A 20,257-nucleotide genomic window follows, 5' to 3' on the forward strand; every position below is an offset into this window, starting at 1 on the left:
TGTGTTTACTGACCTGGAAATGATTTTATGTACACGGCGCTCGAAAATCTGTCAAAACGTTTTAGTACGACTTTGCTAAGCTACGAACCCGCACCGCTTGATGGATTGTCGGAGCATTACGGCTATCGTAGGCAGGAGCCTGGCGGAGTGATACGTACTGCGCTTCAACATAATGTTACCGTATTGTGTGTGTGTATAACCTCTTTTTAAGTTTTGTGGATATTATACATGGTTATGCTGAGGATATGTCGGCCTTTTGGTTAAACTGTCAGCAAGGAATTTGCATTTGCACTGTTAATTTTTTATATAACTTTAATGCACATAAAAAAAACAGCTGCTTGTTTAAGTGAAAATACATTGATGGGGTTTTTTTCTGCACCCATAAAGTTGTGGATTTGTAAAGTGTTTTGTCTAGTGTCAATTATATCGTCAGCTATGTCGTTATCGCAAATTTTCAAATATATATCGTGATAAATATTTTTGGTCATATTGCCCTGCTCTACTTAAAATGATATTTCCTTCTTTCTGCAGGACAATCTCTTTGAGTGGCACTTTTCTGTTCGTGGTCCTCCAGACTCTGATTTTGATGGTGGGGTTTACCACGGCAGGATCATACTTCCCCCAGAATACCCCATGAAACCTCCCAGCATCATCCTACTCACAGTAAGATGCAGATGAAGATCACATCTTAGCTGCATTTGATTATTCTCCTGATGCAGCAGATAATCAAAAAGCTGAAAAAGCAATTTTTAAGAACAGACAACTTTCCCAACCTTATACACTGACCATGTTTGGCTTCACACATAACTGCAAGGCACATTCTCTAAAATGAACATTATCAAAAATAAATATCGTTCTAGGCTTACCAGTGAGCATATGTATGGCCCTGATTCCATTCAAGCCCAGGCTTACACACCTGGAGGAACAAGCTAGAGCTCAATTTTCTTTTGAAACAGTCAGGGAGTTGAACGTAATAGGGGAAGAAAGTGAGCTTCCAGAACAGTTCAGGTGTTAAGATTAAGGATGTTCCTGGCCAGGAAAAAATGAGACTGACTGACTAGTCTAAAACTATGAAGTTCAATTTTAAAATCGTTTCATGGAAATTTCAAAAACTAATAACAAAGGCATTGTAAACAATTTACCCCATTCTTCAATAATGAATCATGCCGCTTAACTTTTCGTTTTGTGCGTTATCAACATTACACGTACATTATATTCAGCATTATACAACATTATACTTTAAACAGTTAAAACAAACCTGCTGCAACAGGGAAGCCCAAACCTCCCTCTTGCTGCCACCTCCAGGTTATCCGAGGAAACTTCAAGCCTTTCCCGGGCCGGCCGATAGATGTCGTAAGATCTAGAAATTTTTAACAATTAGATTCAATTGCTAGTAAGTAAGGTTGGGTGACTGGACGAATATATTGCCCATCGATGATAGACTGAGCCTTTCACCGATCGTTTTTACAAGACCAATTTATTTATTTGCCCGTGAGTAAGTTTGCTGATAATGTTGACTGAAGCTAGGGAGAAGCAGTCAACAGAAAAAATAATAGCGCCCATCAAAAACTCTGCGCCTGCGTGAGTATATTGCCTTTTGTCGGTTATTGGACCGGCAAATGTCAGTTGGAAAATTTTTACATATCGCCCAACCTTAGCAGAAAGTCTGGTACCGACTAGTGACAACAGCGACCATTAATCAAACATTAGTAGAGTCAAGATGTAAAAGAGAACGAGGGACATTCAAGCTTCTCCCTTTATTGTGTTTTTCACTTTAATTAAAACATTGAATGCATAACTTTTAACATTTCATTTTTTTCTCTTATTTTAAAATCCAGCTCTAATTTTACTTATAAAACAGGGGGAATCGATTAACTCGCACACACAGTGGGGGAAATTTAATTTTATCCCATGCTGAATTCCTCTCATACAAAAAAGAATAGTTTCATATTTTAATGGTAATTTCATTTTAATGTTGAGAGATGGAATGTCAGTAAAAAAAATAAAAAATAATAATAAAAAAGTTGAAAATGGATTTGAATGTCATTGAGTGAAATAAGTATTTGACCACCAACCAGAATCCTCACGTTGGGAGGAAGTCCTGTGGTCAGGAAACCCAAATCAAGGCTGGACTAGGCTGCATGACCATAAGGAAGGCGCTTATTGAAAACGGATCAAATATTTATTTCAGTCAGTTATAGATCTTTATGTAATGTGTGGATTTTTGTTTATATGAAACAACCACAAAAATGAGACTGTCGAAATTTAAAAATTCACAAGATCAAATCATCCTTTTCCCACTATATTCAGGCAGCTGTGCGGTACATGTTTTAATGACTGATAAAAGTTAGAATTTGTTGTGAGAAAACTGTGTTCACATGTTTTCACTGACACCAGCTACTATTTTATTGGTTCTTTGTTGAACCAAATTTTTAATTAGATTTTTGTTTGAAAGCTCTGACATTTGCACAGTAGTAGCCTCATTTTTATTTGTTAATACTGCTCAAAACTTTTATGTCAGTTTGTGTTCATAGGTTTTGAGAAATATGTGCTGTGCCTCTGTTTTCCCATACGTACCAATACCACTTTCTTTTTATTCCCTTCCATTAGCCAAATGGGAGATTTGAAGTTGGGAAGAAGATTTGTCTGAGCATCTCTGGCCACCATCCCGAGACCTGGCAGCCCTCTTGGAGTAGTAAGTATAGGAGACAAGATCCCAGTTCTCCATACGTATCTTATTCCCTGAGGTAATCTAAGTATTTAGAGCAGGGGTGCTCAATCCCAGTCCTCGAGAGCTACTGTCCTGCAGCTTTTAGATGCATCCCTACTCCAACACAGCTGAATCAAATGTTTGATCACCTCTTCAGCATGCCATCAAGTTTGGAGAAGGCCTGATAACAAGCCATTCGTTTGATTCAGCTGTGTCGGAACAAGGATGCATCTAAAAGCTGCAGGACAGTAGCTCTCGAGGACTGGGATTGAGCACCCCTGATTTAGAGGTTGCATTTGGAAATAAGCTCCACAAAAGAATTTGTAGAGCTGTGAAATGAGATGTGTAGGAAAAGTACTGAAATGATCATCACTAATTAATAGCACTGATGTCTTGCATGCAAAACCATCCAGGTAAGCACTGATGCTCTAATGCTGTTAATTGGTACAGAAGTATTCCTGATTTCCTATTTTTGTTGTATGTTTGTCACACTTCAAAGTTTCAGATCATCAACCAATTTTAAATGTTAGACAAAGATGACACGAGTAAACACACCATGCAGTTTCTAAATGAAGGTGTTCATTATTAAGGAGGAAACAGAGGAACCCACCCGAGGGATTAATAAAGTTCTATCTTATCTTATCTTATCTTAACAATCCAAACCTACATGGCCCTGTGTGAGAAAGTGATTACCCGCTAAACCGAATAACTGTTTGTGCCACTTTTAGCAGCAACATCTGCAATCAAGCGTTTTCAGTAACTGGCAATGATTCTTTTACAGCTCTGCCCACTCATCTTTGCTGAATTGTCATAGTTCAGCCACATTGGAGGGTTTTCGAAAATACACCTTCTTTTTAAGGTCATGCAACTGCTCCTCAGTCAGATTCAGGTCAAAACTTTGAATGGGCCACTCCAAGGTTTTCACTGTGTCAGTAAGTCATTCAGAGATGGACTAGCTGGTCTGTTTTGGATCATTGCCTTGCTGCAGAACCCAGTTGCACTTCAGCATTTTCTCAAGGTCATCAAGGCCGAGTTACATGAACAAATTGGAGTCTATTAGATAGATATGATAGAAACCACCACAGTGCAGTACCTGTAAAACCTACAGCATGCTCTAATCATTCTAAGAGAATATTATGGTCTACAGCACAGGTCTCGGACTCCAGGCCTCTAGGTGCTGGTGTCCTGCAGGTTTTAGATGTGTCCTTGATCTAACACAGCTGATTCAAATGGCTAAATTTCCTCCTCAACATGTCCTGAAGTTCTCCAGAGACCTGGTATTGAACTAATCATTGATTGTGTTGACCTAGGGTGAGATCTGGAACCTGCAGGACACCGGCCCTCGAGGCCTGGAGTTTGACACCCCTGGTCTACAGTATCTAATGCTGCACTGAGGTCTAGGAGGACAAGCACAGAGACGAGTCCACTGTCAGAGGCCCTTATGATGATACATGTGTTTGGTTTTGCTGCTGGCGGCTGCAGTTTGTCCTGATGTGGTGTAGTGCGGTGTAGTTTTTGTGTGTGTCGGTGGCATATTGACTGCTGCTCTTATCTATCCGATCTTCACTGACGGGTCAAGATACCTCATTCTCCTGTGTCAGCGTTTACCACCAGTTCCCCTGTCATTCAGCAAAAGTTAGACATTTTTCTTCGTTTGAACTACAGCTGATTAGAGTCAGGTATAAGACCTTTTTTTTTTTTTTTTTTTTATTGTCCTGTGGTGTATCGTCCATTTTTAAAGGCATTCAGTGACTTATTATCCTCCACTATAAAGCTGCCCAGACTCCTTATAGTTGGAGATTTTAACATTAACGTAGACGACAACTCTGACCTCTTTGCCAGAAGCTTTACTGGCATCATGGATTCTTTTCATTTCACTCAGTTTGTGTCTAGTCCCACACATACCAAAGGACACAAACTGGACCTTGTTTTTACTTTGGGTTTAAATATTGATTCTATTTGTTCTGGGGACATTTTTACTTCTGATCATCACTGTATTATTTTTAACTTGTCTTTCTCCTGCTTGCCGTGTGGTCAGCACTCACACCTTAAATTCCTCTACTGCTGAGAAATTCTCTGATTCTTTTAAGTTGTTCTTATCCCCTTATGATCTTACAACAAATCTTTTTAATAATTACTGTCTTACTGAAATTAGCTCGTTTCCAAATTCTCCCTTCGCATAAATGAAACCATTCGCTGCTTAAAGCGTTCTTGTCGATAAGCTGAGCACATGGTCTAATAAAGGATCTTTCTTTCAACCGTTCAGTTAGAGATGCGAGAGTGCCTATTTCTCACATCTGGTTACAAAGAGCAGAGGTAATCCTCAGGTGTTATTTGATGCCATTAGTAATATTGTTACTCCTGCTCCACCTGCCACCCCAATCTCTTCAAATAAAGGTGAAAATTTTCTGTCTTGATAGAAAAATTGATAATAGAAGAATTACTATTTCTCCATCAACATTTACATTGTCTGTTCCTGCTCTAGCTCGGCCTGTTATTTTAGAGTTGAAAACTAAAGTAGACTTTTGGCCCCCAGACTCTAGAACTCTCTCCCCCTGAGTTTGAGATCTGTGCACTCGGTGCTTTCCTCTAAGAAAACTAAAATTAAAACTTTTTAGACTTGCATTTAGTGTCCTTAGATTGCTTGCTTGCCAAAGTCAGTATGTTAAATGCAAAGAGATCTTTTTCAGTACTGCATGAACTTTGTATGTGAAACATTTGTTTTCTAATATAAATGACAAAGCTCACTCCAGTAATCTGCTTCTGGCCTAAACAGTATTGCACTTTGGGTGCTGGTGTTGATAGATGAACTTGTGCTGAGGGTCTTGATATAAGAGTATTTTTATACACCTCGAGAGTAAAAACGAATAATTTATTACTACCAAGAACTCCTCATTAGTTTGTAACTGGCGTTTGGTCCGTTTGCTGAGTTCTGCTTTCATGTTACTTCTCAGCATGGAACTTTAATCAGTGGAAACTCAGTGGGAGATGCTGCATCTTCCTCAAAGCATTTCTCTCTTCTGCCTCCCTCTCTTAAGTAAGAAGAGTTTCAAATCAATAACAGAATTAAATCAAAGACAAAGGTTGCTCCTAACTTCTTTTTACCAACAAACTGTAGGTCACATGGCCAGCTATGCCTCAGAGATTTGACTTCCCCTGCTGGGTTTTTAAAGTGTTGGCTCTAAGTTGTGTCTGATCCTGTTTGCAATGACCACAGGAGGCCTGACTTGATAATTGAACAGTGCTTCCGATTGTCACAGACAGGCCAACTGTAGGGTTCCAGGTTTATGCTCACTACTCTTGGTGGCTGCTTTAGTTCATATGATATGCCTGCATATTTAATAAAGCATGCTTCAGATAATTAAACATTCCCTCTGATGTCTCTTTGGGAAATATTTAAATTTGTATTTTTTACATAGGCTGATTTATTTAGATATGGTATCGTTACTCATGAATATCTTGACAAATGTTTTTCCTCAAGCTGTTTTCTGGTCTGTCTGTACTTAATACTGTTTATTTTTTTAAAATGTAAGCTGAAGTGTATTGTGTGTATTGTTTATAGCCCAGCTATTTTCACAAACTTTGGTCATAGGTTATACACACAGTTAGAGATAGCAGGTCATCAGAACTGAAGTATGACAGTTTGCACCAAAGTGACTTATTTCAATAGACTGGCTGCTGTTAAAATTTGCTGCTTCTTCTTGTCTTCGTCCTAGTGTCTTTTTCAGTCACTTAATTGAAATTTCTCTCTATTTCTATCTATTTCTCTATTGATCGATGGAGCAATAGATCATCGCCGTTTACGAATAGGAACATAGAAAAGAGAGACCTAATGTTTAACAATCCATATTTAACAGCTTTACTCTGGTGCAGTTGTGGATACTATATTGTTCTTACTTTGATTTTTTTTTTTAAAAAATTTATTTTAAATTGTATTTTTGATGATTTTTCTTTTGTTTTTTTTGGTGGTCTGCGAGCAGATAGCCGCTAAAAAGAAGGGGTTTTGGGGGGGATTACAGGAAGAGAGAAGTTGCAGAGAGGTGTGTAAGACTGGTCCCAAGTCTCAGTCACATTTTGGGGGGTTTAATAAATTTCACCAGATGTCTAGAAATGGGAGCTGCTCCATCCAAAGTGGGATGGATGTCGTCTCTCCTAATAAGATCAGGTTTTCCCCAGAAAGTTTCCCAATTATCTAAAAAGCCCACGTGATTTTTTTGGACACCACTCAGACAGCCAGCAATTTGAGGACGAAATGCATCACTCCAGGTCCGACTGGAGAAAACAACATAGTTTTTGCCAAAGTCACACACTGTTTCAATATAATTATAGTGAACTCTGACTGACACAACCCGATGTTATTGCTGCTGATATGAATGATAATTTTTTTACCAAATCTACATTTACAAGCAAGATGTATTTAAAGAACAGACAGTTCAGAGAATAAACATAAACTGGACAATTAACAGGTTGTCATGGCCAAGTGAGGCTAACAATGAATATCAATAGTCAATACTCAATCAGCTTTATTCGCCACATGCAGGTTGTCCTGCAGTGGAATGGACCCGCCCCCCGACCTTACGTTGTGTTTTTCATTCACTTGCTATTTTCTCCTCATTGTTTACACACTCTCTCTCTCTTTTTTTTTCTTCCAGTTCGCACTGCCCTCATAGCTATAATTGGATTCATGCCAACAAAAGGAGAGGGTGCCATTGGATCTCTCGATTATACTCCTGAAGAGAGAAGAGCCCTTGCCAAAAAGTAAGATTTAGTAGATACAAAAATCTTTTCAGTCTTTCCAGTTGAGAATGGTAATAAGGTGAGTATGGCATATTGCATCTTCTTGTATGAAATAATGTTACAACCTCAAGTAGCAGGCAAGCAGGAAGTGGATATGATCCTCATAAAATATTCAAACAGCCAAGTCCGTTCAAACATGTAATAGAAGCACCTGAGCTCGAGTCGACATGCCTCATTGCTAATTACTGGTCTATCACAATCTGAAAAGAACATTTCCAGGCCAGTCCTGGTATTGAAAGATGACAAGTTCATCGTTGCTGTGTGCTGCCAGTCTCCAGAGGACGCGTGAGCAGACACTCAATTTTCATATCACACTGTGTTTTCCTCAGAGAAAATGGTACAAAGCCAGCGATGGTAAAGTTCAAGCTAAAATTGCTCTTCTATTAGCAGATGAGATGAGTTTTTGATCATCCGGTTATTTCATTAGTTCATGGAGATGAAATGGATAGGAAAACACACTGTGTGATGAATACAAGGCTGCTTGTCTCCATGATGGCACCTCCACCCCTTCCCAACACACACACACACGCACACATGCACACATGCACACGCAGTGGCTGAGGCAGCACTAAAATGTTCATTTATTAAATGAAAATGTAAAATATTACTATTTAAGTACTTTTACACTCATTTTGATTACATATTCAGAAATGACAACATCTGATCTTTAGACACTTTGTGAAAAGACAGTCTGCATGTAAGGACAGTTTGAAAAATAGTAAGGAAACTTAAACCTTAAACTTCAACCAGCTAGTTATTAACATAATGTTTGCTGGATTTAGTCCCTGTTCAGATACTGGCATCTCTGCAAACATAATGAACAAAAACCAATCTATTGCAAATACCTAATAAAGATGGCATCTGGGTACAAGTCAGCAGCAGCTCAGATTTGCACTTTAGTCACTGATAACATAAGACAGAAAAACCCTTTGACATCTAATGAAATAATGAACACTTCTACGTAGGGATGCCATTGTTAAAGTCTTAAGTCAAGAGATGCCTTTATGAATGTAAATGCAGAGGGTTTAGAACAAGTTACAAACCATTGGTTAAAGTCAAGTACAAGAACAGTAGAGGAATGGCATCATTAAACATCTTATTTATAGTTTAAAGAATCAAGATGGATCCTTTCATTTTCTTGTTCTGTCAACTTGAGTTCACAGTACTAACTCCTCTGCCAGTATTTTCTTGAAAGTAGTGCTGGACAGTGCTGCTGTGAAAGAAGTATCAAAGAATAAACAAGAGCACTCAGAGAGTGTAATTCCTCCTGAAGGGCAAGAGCTATACTAAAACTTTGTTTTTTAGATTGCGAGCGAGCGCAAATGCAAAAACTGAGCGAGAGGGGCTGCTAGTGTGTGTGTGTGTGTGTGTGTGTGTGGATAATAGCAAACACTGAAATAAATTTTTTGCACGCAGCAATGAATTTTGTTCACTCAAATTTAGCTTTTCTTCGCTCAAAATAAATTTCTCCTTAAAATGCAACACTTGCACCTGCAAACCTTTTTTACGTGCGCTCAAAATTTTCTTACGTGCGCTCAGAATAGTGGCACAAAAATAACGCCATAAAAACTCCCTGAAAAGCTTTCAGTTAATCCAAAATACTGCAGCGAGTACTGACAGGGACTAGCAATAGAGAGCATATTTATTCTATATTGGCTCCCTGTTAAATCCTCTGTTAAAACTAAAAATCCTGCTCCTCACATACAAGGTCTTAAATAATCAGGCCCCATCTTATCTTAAAGACCTTATAGTACCATATCACCCCAGACACTATCTCTACTTTTAAGATTAGGCTTCAAACTTTCCTTTTTGCTACAGCATATAGTTAGGGCTGGATCAGGTGACCCAAGGTTAAGGTTACTTTATTTATACCCATAGGGAAATTTGCTTTACAGAAAAATAATAGCATTTGGCATCCCTTCACAAAACACACACACCTAATAAAACCTGACAAATGCACATTTTTTGTAATTAAATCAAATGAATCAAATCAAAACCATTCTTATTGAGTTCGGTGACAACAACAGGGACAAAGGTGTTTTTATAACGCTTTGTCCTGCATCTTGGAACTAGAAACCTCTGTCCAAGGAAAGACGCTGAAATTCACCCCATAGAGGATGGGAACCATTTTTAAGAACTGATCGAGCTGGGAGGCTAAACAGGGCTGTGACTCACCTATCAGATGACTGGACTGTCTCTGCACGGAGTGTTTCTTCTTCAGTAACCTTTTTTCACTCACTGTGTTTTTATACACCTCTCTGCATTTAATTATTACTTATTATTAATATGTGGCTCACTACCAGAGAATGTCTTTATCCTGTCTTCCGCCCCTTAATCCCAACCGGTCATTGCAGATGGCCGCCCCTCCCTGAGCCTGGTTCTGCTGGAGGTTTCTTCCTGTTAAAAAGAATTTTTTCCTTCCCCCTGTGGCCAAAGCGCTTGCTCATACGGGATCATTTGATTGTTGTTGTTTTTTCTGTTTTCTCTTTATTATTGCAGGGTCTTCGCCTTGCAATATAAAGCACCTTGAGGCAACTGTTGCAGTCTGGTGCTAAATAAGTAAAACTGAATTGAATGAAAAATAAGAAAATTATATCTTGAAAACTGTGAACACTTGTTTGCTGACAAACAGACAAACAACGCTTGTAAGCCAGTAGCAGACGTAACTGCTGCTATTCTTTCAGTATATGTCTTGGAATTTACAAATAAGCTCTTCCAGCTCTGTGAGCCGACATATGTGTTCTTGATTTATGTCTGAAAGGGTTCCAACTGTAGTTTTTGTGAAAAACTATCAACCAACCACTGTGCCTATGTGGTCCCTGCTTTTGGAGACACAGGCTTCCCATTTACCATGTCATAGTCCAGTTATGCGAAGACTGGAGGCCAAAAAAGAACATTCGACATGCTGTGCAAAATTCCTCATGCCGAATAAGCCAAGCTTTTTCTTTGTACGTCTAAACTTGACTTGAATAGAATCTAATTACCACTTTTTTCCAGAGGAAGACTCTGATTTGGATCATTTAATACATAATGTATCCAAATTTATCTATGCCACCTTTTGCTTGAGGAGCTTTACAGTGATAATGTGCTGTTCCTGAGAGCATGAGTCATTCCACAACTTCACAGCTGTAATATGAGGCCATTAGTTGCTTCTAGGGATGATTAGCTATTCTAACACAATCCAATGAAATCCACTGAAACATCTTTTTCTGTACTGCTCATGTTTTTTCCACTGCATTAAGCGTCTCTGTTGATCGTGTTCCTAGTAATATCACACCAAACCTTGCTGTCAGGGCTGAGATGTTGGCCTAAAGGTGCACACAGTATTCTAAGCTCTTAACAGGGGCATGTCAATGTTAAAAAAAAAATTACAGCTGACGATACACACTGTGGCAGTCAACACGATATAGAAAGTCACTGTTACAAACACACTTGCAGTCACAGTGTAATCCCGGTACTGATGTTTGAAGCAGAGTTTTGTCTGTTTGTATGGGATGATGGGAATTGATACACAGCCCTAAAAAGTATGGGCAGCTCAATGTAAAAGTCTTTAGAACTGTATACTGTAATTGGTACCGAATGGGCGAAGCACCACATGGTGTTACATTTTTCTTTGGCACATACATCAAAGAGCCACACTGCATATGCTGCTGTGAGGGTTCTGGTTTTTCTTGCTTTGTTCATGTTGAGAACAGCAAGTTCTCTGACCATCATCCAACAAATCTGGATCTATGTCTTTGTACCAAACGCTGCTCACTGGCTGTATAACTATACACAGCTTTTTGCTCATATTCATCTCAAGATTCACCAACATAATTCTGCCTTTTGTTGTATTTTTTGTGGGGCAGTTTTTTACTTTTCTTTTTGGGATGTCAGTGGCAGATTTTGTTGTTGTTGTTGTGTTTGTCCCCCCTTAGCTGTAAAAAGCTGATAATGTAGTCACTTTTATTTGAAAGTTCTTAAGAAACTCAACGGTCAGGGCTGAAATTCTGGAGAAATTTGAAGTTCTTAAATTTAATGTGACCGTAAAGTTGGGGAAGCTTCACGGTCAGAAATTTGAAGCGCTGAAGAATTACAAAAGCATTGGTGTTTCTTAATAGGTTGGCTGTCTAATAAAAGTATGTCTCAGCTTAATGCTTGTTCTGTGTATAACCAACATGAGTTGGGAGTAATTGAGCTATTTAGTTTTTTGAGTTGATTGTTCTGTGTTCAGAGATTTGAGGCTGCCATGGGATTTTGTTTTTTGTAAAGTTGAATGTAAATTTTATTCTTCCAATAAAGTTTTGACAGGGATTTTTTTTTTTTTTTTTTAAATGGAATAACATTTTTAATCCTGTTCTGGACTCTTTGGTTCAAGCCTGTTTGAATTTCTAGCACTAGATTTGAACATGAATATCTCAGCCTGAAGTTTTAGTCAAAATGGACGAATCTATAATATGGGAGAGAAACATCAAAAATAGCTGTGTATTGGTAAACTATGTAAGAAAAAAATATGAGTAAGTATTTGATATTTGAAGCTTGAACATTTTATAGCAGCCATTATACAGGGTGGGCCATTTATATGGATACACCGTAATAAAATGGAAATGGTTGGTGAAATTAAAGTCCTGTTTGTGGCACATTAGTATATGTGAGGGGGCAAGCTCCTCAAGATGGGTGGTGACCATGGTGGCCATTTAGAAGTCGGCCATCTTGGATACAAAGTTTTGTTTTTTCAATAGGAAGAGGGCCATGTGACACATCAAACTTATTGGTAATGTCACAAGAAAAACAATGGTGTGCTTGGTTTCAACGTATCGCCAACCATTCCCATTTTATTACGGTGTATCCATATAAATGGCCCACCCTTTATATCCAAACCTTGGATGACAACAATTTTAGGCAAATTGAAGATGGTTTAACAGAAAATGTTCTAAAACTTTAGTGATTTCAGATGTAGTGACTCAGGTTTTAAACTATTTTTGTTTTTGTGGTACAACTTGTCATATTTGCTACAGCCAGCTTGAAAGTTAAATGCCATTTTCTTAATTTGTGTGACTAGGAATTTCATGGTAAAAATGATTCTACATGTTTTATCTTGCAATATTGTGAACTTTGTTTATTTAGAAATTGCCGCCAGTTGTTTTGGGGTTTTTTGCCTTTTCTTATATTAGTGTGTCCTCAGATAGTCCAGCAGGAGCATTGGGCTTCTTTTCATATGTTTACGAGCCAATATTGAGACAATTTTTAATGCATCTATCGAAAATTACACACCTGATTCATTTTGGTGGTAAGAAACACCAGTGAAAATTTCAGGCCTTTATTTTTTATATATTCATGTTTAACATTGCAATGTGATTTCAATAGGTAAAAAAATTGTTTAAAAGTGGGCCATTTTTCCAAAAACAAGATACATCTTAAATTATCTATGAAGCTAAACTTTCCCAACATGCATTATATATGTCCAAACTTTGAGCCAAACATTTTTATGCAAATTGGAAATGGTTGAGCAGACAATGTTCTAGTAACTGTCTGATTTGAGGCGTGCTGAGCTGCCCCTAACTACCATGACCCATACAGTGGTGAGTCAGTGGTCACAGACTTCCACAGGCTAGACAACAGCGCCCTGACTGCTGCTGGTATCGGGATGAAATCCTTGGATGGGTCCTGGGTTTATCCAGAGGATTCAATCCCCAGCCTCACTTGGCAAAAATGGTTATTCCAGGAATTGATACTATTCACTCTTCCCCATGCTTGTGTGACCTAAATCAAACAGAACACCTCTGGGACATTATTTTGTTGTCCATCTGAAGTTGCCGCGTTGTACCTGAGACCATCCAGGAGCTCAGTTATGCCCTGGTCCAGATCTGGGAGGAGATCGCCCAGGACACCACCCGTGATCTCATTAGGAGCATACCTTGATTTCATAGGGCATGTGTATCGGCATGTAGGTCCCATAGAGAGTACCGTTTTGAGTTCCTGCTGTAGTAGGTTGATCAGTCATGGAGTGAATTAAATTTTATTCACGATCATTATCTAGAAGGTTCCAAGTGTGAAACTCAAACAAGTCCTTGTGGCAAGATGACATCACCACATGCCACCTGTTCTCTGACAGGTCCCAGGACTTCTGCTGTGAGACCTGTGGCTGTACCATGCGCTCTGCCCTCCTGGATCTAACCCCCAATAGCAACCCTGGTGCTGAAGACCATACGGCTAAAGAACTGGCTCAGCAAATCAACTTTAAGGTACAAACTCTGGCTGTTACATGAGGCGGGTTAAATTCATAGTTCTTTTGTTTTATATTTTCTCTGTGCATGACAATTCATAACAAAGCTGATTTTGATAATAATTGTTTAACTCGTATCACAACTTTCCATAATTATATTGAGAATACTGGAACTCCACAGATTATATCCAGAGCCTTTATTTATTAGAACCACAGAGCAGATGGGCCAAAAGCACTGTTCATTGTGTTAACCGTTCATTATTGAACATTGGAATGGAAGCTAACATAATCCCACTACAAAGATTATAAAGTCAGTGCATAATTTAGCAAATACCTATTAAGATAGTTCTCACCAATGTTTTGCAGTAGCGCAATAGGCATGCCCCTTATTTTTACATTTCTTTTGTTTGAGAACTATGCAGGATGAGAATTAAAATTAAATATGAGCAGCTTGACCTTTAAAAATCCGCTACTGGAAGAATGTAGGATGAATATATAGATTTGAGGTCTGGCCCCATTACAAAACGCAAGGCATGGTGTAGATTACATAAATTGACTGTGTTTATGCAGGCAGAGTCCAGTTTATCCAGAGAATCTAGTGAGAATGAAGGAGGAGAAAGTGAACCTTCAACCCACACCCAGGGACCCTCCTCTGCAAGCCAAGAAGCTGAAAAAGACCAGGCCGAACAGGTAGGTATCTTTTTTTTTTTACCACTCTTGTTTTACACAAGACAGCACATAACCTGCAGCCAGCTCGCCACCTACAGAGTTATCCATCCCAGTGGTTTTGTTTTATTTTATTCTGCATGCATGATACATGCATAAAGTCGGCTAGGAAACCAGATGTTTACAGAGTTGAGTCCTCTGAATTGTCTCTTCTCCCTGTTGTTAATTCCTCCCACCAGACAAGCACAGACATGTGCTTGCTAAAAATAAAACAATGATGATTTGTTTTCTTCACATGAGTTTCAGCCCCACTCTGCCCAAATGAAGAGATTTGTTTAACCAGTGTCCAGTGTCTTACTCCCTTTGAAGACTTTTTCACCCTTTAAATTGCTTTACATTATGATCCCACAATCTTCCATAACTGTTGGCAGGTGATTCCAAAAACTGCCATGACTGGGAGTCTTTGAAGGTGAAACAACAATTTACCATAGGGATTGTACAGAGGGTATCATTCTTTTAACCTGAGTAAAACTCCATTGTAACTTATATTGAACACATAACAAAGTAGATTTTCGGCATAAAACTGGCTCCAAGTACCACATTTTAATTTATTTTTTGCATTACATTCATTTGCTAACTTTCATGTGTGTTCTGGAGCAGTTGTTTATCCAAGGAAGTACAAAATTTTAAGTCATAGTTTTAATAAATACATTTTGTCTATAATTTGCACTATTAGCACAGGTTGTGGCATCAGCACAAAACAGTGCCATCTCTCCCAGTATGTCATATCACATATAGAATAATATAATATATATAAACATTTGATATAGAGTAGTAGTATCGTATAGTTGAAAAAAAAAAATGTCAGTTTAAAATTCAGTTTCGGCTAAAATGTATTCTCATGTTTCATAATTAAAAGTATTGTCAAATGTTTGCAAGAACAACTTTTGTATTTAGTCCAGTCCATTTTTAACATTTACGTAAAACATCACATAAAGCTGTCAGGTTATAATTCATGTTTTTCACGTAATCTAGCCATGCAATTCATCCATATTCCACTTATCCATTGTGGAGGGGCTGTCCCAGCTGTTATAAGGTGAGAGGCAGGGTACTACCCTGAATAGATCACCAGTCTGTGTCAAGACCAACACAGAAAGACAGCGCACGCACATTCACACCTATAGGTAATTTAGATTCTCCCCATTAACTGCATGTCTCTGAGAAAAGGCCCGTGGCCAGATAGTGAACTTCAACCCATTCAAACACTTCTTGCTGTGAGGTTATAGTGCTAATCACTGTGTCACTGTACTGTCCATCCAGTGTGTCATTTTAGACACTTGTGTTTAACATTGTAGAAGATGTGTCATGGTAGCTTAAAGCCTGTGATACCATGGCTTCTCTTCATAAGTTGTGATATGGGTGAGCTTTGTTGCCTAAGAGGATTGATTTTGGTGCCAGCTGCTACCCACAGAAGCACAGAGACTGAGTGTGAAGGAGTACTGTGGAGGGTCAACTTAGATCAGTGCTGCTGCGTTAGGATAAACTAAGGAGGGACATATCAAAAATAGTACTCACCATCTGCTGCTAGAATTGGGGAGGGGGGGGGGGGGGGGGTTAAAACTGCAGAATCAGACAGGCTGGCATTCCACACTGCCTCTATGCTGCTGATGATGATGATAAATGATCATCATCAATGCATCCAGACAAAAAAATGCAAAAAAACTATTTAAACATAAAAAAAAAATCACAAAAAAAGAACAACATGGTATCCACGACTCAAGCAAAGACCGAAGCAAAAATGTGGATTATTAAACAGGCCATTAATTAGTACATTAATTAAAAATTTAATAACAAATTGATTTTTTTCTGCTTTACAGAAACCTGGTTAGACGAGGAGGATTATGTTAGTTTAAATGAACCACGAGTTATACTAATTTTCCGAATCTTCGAAGCACAGGCTGAGGCGGTGTGGCGGCACTCCAGCTTATTAATCAGACTGAGTTTTAATATATTTGAAGGCCTGTTGAAAACCAGTTTTATTTGTGATCATCTATCGTCCACCTGGGCCTTACACAGTTTCTGTCTGATTTCTCAGACTTGTTATCTGATTTAGTGCTCGTCTCAGATAAAATAATTACTGTTGGTGATTTTAACATTCATGTAGATGCTAAAAACATTTATTCTATTATTAGACTCAATTGGCTTTTATCAAAATGTAGAAGAACCCACTCTCCACTTTAATCACACTTCTAGATCTTTTTATGATATATAGCAGAGAAACTGAGGATTTAATAACATTTCCTGAAAACCTTTTGTCTGATTTTTTTTTTTCCCTAATAACATTTTAATTTATAATAATGTATTACACAGTAGGGCTGCTCAATTAATCGAATTTTAATCACGATTACGATCTGGGCTTTCAACGATCATTAAAAGTGACTGAGCCGATTATTAGCACCTCCCTCGTGCTTTACTCTCGCGCTGCTCCGTGTGGCAAAACGAGCGCACCTCTTGTTTCGAACACACGTCACAACAATTAAGAGGACCCGAGGGAAGCTCAGAAAGCTAAGCAGAAGTTATTTGGAGAGGAGAGTGACTGCCGTTGGTTGAAAAGAGGTAAAAAAAAACTTTAGTGGTTTGGAAACATTATGGGTTCGCGGAGTCAGACGTGGATCAAGTAGACACAGTGTGTAAACTTTGCTACGGTGTCGTAGCTGCACCACAGAGCAACACTGCAAAGTTCACTAAACATAGATGTTTACATTTTTCATTTATTTCTTATATTGCAAACATTTGCACTGTTATCAGTATTTCTCACACTATTTTATATTATTTTTTAAAGTCATTATTCAATACATTGTTATTGTTAACCCTTTAAAGCCGGTGTTCTGACAAACCATCCTACTTTGGCAAAACGTCCTACCCGTAGGATAATTTTACGCTGCCATATGACAAACTGCCCTACTTTGGCAAAATGTCCTACTGTATGTAATTTATGCACATTTCTGCTGCCAAACAATAATTCCAGCACAAATTTAAGTAGGTATGACGGTTTGCCACTTAACTTTGCCCATCAGAGTATGTTTGTAGCTGATATTCATAAAGCCAGTTCGGTTTGACACTTTTTTTTACCCATTAAAGTGTGCTTGTAGGTCACATTCACATAGGTAGCATGTTTTGGCACGTAATTCTTCCCGTCAGAGTATGCGTCTACTTTATAATAACAACGGTAGCATGTTTTGGCACGTAATTCTTCCCGTCAGAATTATGCTTCTTGCTCTTATTAACAAAGGTAGCATGTTTTGGCACGTAATTCTTCCTGTCAGAGTATGCTTCTACTTTATAATAACAAAGGTAGCATGGTTTGGCACTTGTTTGTAGAAGCAGTCTGCATGCCAAGGTGCTTAAGTTATACAGCTGTCACCACTGAAGTGATTGGAACACCTGACTATATAAACTTTGACAATGAACTCACTCCATTATAGTTACAGTATATATTTACTGAATATATTTACAGATACATATATTTGACGTTTATAGATCAACAGAACACAGGGAGAAAGAACTGAAAAAGAAACTGTGTACAAATTATGCACATTTGTCGCACAGGTACTTGACCAGGCTGATCTCATATTGAGCACATCCAAAATGTGCCCATCTGGAACAAAACTCGCACTGCACCTGAAGAGGGAGAAGGGGGGGGGGGTGTGTGTAAGTGTGTTAACCAACATTATGAATTTGATGAGAAAATAATTACTACAGTGGCTTGCAAAAGTATTCGGCCCCCGTGAACTTTTCCACATTTTGTCAGATTGCATTCACAAACATGAATCAATTTTATTGGAATTCCACATGAAAGACCAATGTCTCTACCAGTCTCTAGCTGGTAGAGACAGACCCTAAAAGACTGGCAGCTGTAATTGCAGATAAAGGTGATTCTACAAAGTATTGACTCAGGGGGATGAATAATTACCCCACTTTTCAGTTATTCATTTGTAAAAATTGTTTGGAATCATGTATGATTGTTGTTCCACTTCTCACGTGTACACCACTTTGTATTGGTCTTTCACGTGGAATTCCAATTAAAATTGATTTGTGTTTGTGGCTGTAATGTGACAAAATGTGGAAAAGTTCAAGGGGGCCGAATACTATTGCAAGCCACTGTATATTGCATTTGTGGTTTATTTGTTTTACCATTTCAATCATACTGGAGTCTGGATCGGCTTCCAGCATGGAACAAACCACACAGTAGTCATCAGCATTACCTAGAAACACACTGACATTAAACCTAACAGTTTTAAACAAAACTGAAAGTGCTATTGCAATACAAAAGCACATGACTCAACTTACTTTGATGTTCTAGCAGTTCGCAAGCAATTTCAGTGCGGTGCAGCCCAATGGCTTCTGGAGTGGACAGCACCCTAGTAACCTCTCCACTCAGAAGGTAGTGTTCGGCAAACTGTAAAATATGTTACAGTAATTGCAATTGATTAACTTAATTCTAGTTTAATACATTAAATACAATTGCTTATTAAATACCTTCAACACTAAAACTCCACAACTGCTGGAGTCCATCTGCTTGTTGTGTGGCAGAGTCTCCATTTTCCAATCCACTCGGGACTCTTCCTTTCCTTTCATCTTCAGAAAATTCCTAATAAAAACAAAACAAGTTTTTAAAATGTAGCCAGCATTTTGCTCTAAATAAAAAGAAAAAACCCCCCACAAACCAAACAACCTAAAACAGATAATGAATGATGAATACCTCCAGTTACGCATAACTTTCCTTTCATAACAACCTTCATTTCCAAGAGGGTCTAACAGCAGTACAGATTGTGAGGAGATTTTGACAACCTAAAATAAAAATTGTATTTAGTAGAATATGTGTATTACACTCACTTAAGTAAACATAATCAATTGTAAACATTTTCAAAATAAGAATATGCTGCTAAAAAGAACAGTAAAACAAAATAGAGAAAAAACACATGAGGTGTGAACATGTACCACAAGTATCCAGTGTGCACCAGAGTTCAGTGGGCACAACCAAATGTCCTCAGCCGGAAACAACATCTGTGGAATATTTTTAAGTTTATAAAGGTTTAGATTTATTTACATAACATACACTATATAACCAATATAACATCTACATTACCTTGCTGACACATTTAAACTTCCCAGAAAACAGAGAGGTTGCAACAACGCAAGACAACTGATACACGGGTCTCTGAAAAAATGCAAGATTATTATTATTATTTTTTTTTTTAATGATTACAAAATTTTATAAAATACCTTTGTGAAATAACTGGCATACGTTCTTACTTGCCTTTTGTTTCTTAATGAGGCAGTGCAGGTATGCATCAATGACCTGTTTGGATTAAAAGAAGATTATTTTTACAGACCACCACTAGGACCAAAAATGATTATTTCACTTACCTCATCAGAAAGCCACCCACTATCCTCCAGTGTGCGAAAAGAAGAGTCATACAATTTGTATGGCCCAACGACTGCCTCCACACGCCCGGTGTCTTTTGCAGCCCAAAGCCACTTCACTAAAAAACAAAATATGATAAGTTTCTTTAGTAATAACAATTGCCATTTGAAAATCACGGTCAATGGCCAACGGGCCACAAGCAGACAAGGGCCAACGGGCCAACAACATAAACATGCCAGAGGGGAGTAGCTTTATGTAAATCAGAAATTAGCCAAAATTGGACCAACAGGTCAAAATTAGCAAGAGGGGAGAAAAAAACATTCTATCCATCTGACTAGCCAAACAGGCAACAATTGACCAACTGGTCAGAATGAGATTTTTAGCTATGCCACCTTTTTCTTGCGTGCTGGGTTTCTGGGGGGTCACTGGTACAAGCTCTTCTGGTGCTTGG

General features: G+C 38.4%; 1 protein-coding gene across 2 annotated transcripts in view; it reads left to right on the forward strand.

Annotated features, from left to right (window-relative positions):
• ube2j1 (ubiquitin-conjugating enzyme E2, J1) overlaps positions 1-20,257 on the forward strand; it is a 39,621-nt gene that overhangs the window by 7,370 nt on the left and 11,994 nt on the right. For both annotated transcript variants that reach the window (XM_086263064.1, XM_086263063.1), the window contains 5 exons: positions 532-663; positions 2,611-2,695; positions 7,363-7,468; positions 13,602-13,731; positions 14,283-14,402. In XM_086263064.1, the coding sequence (XP_086119190.1) occupies positions 532-663; positions 2,611-2,695; positions 7,363-7,468; positions 13,602-13,731; positions 14,283-14,402 (573 nt within the window). The remainder of the gene's footprint in view (positions 1-531; positions 664-2,610; positions 2,696-7,362; positions 7,469-13,601; positions 13,732-14,282; positions 14,403-20,257) is intronic.

This window comes from Aulonocara sp. 'chitande type north' Nkhata Bay, linkage group LG15, assembly GCF_057382095.1.
Source record: "Aulonocara sp. 'chitande type north' Nkhata Bay isolate Kocher_YH1m ecotype deep benthic linkage group LG15, A_spYH_male_GT1.1, whole genome shotgun sequence".
Lineage (NCBI taxonomy): Eukaryota > Metazoa > Chordata > Actinopteri > Cichliformes > Cichlidae > Aulonocara > Aulonocara sp. 'chitande type north' Nkhata Bay.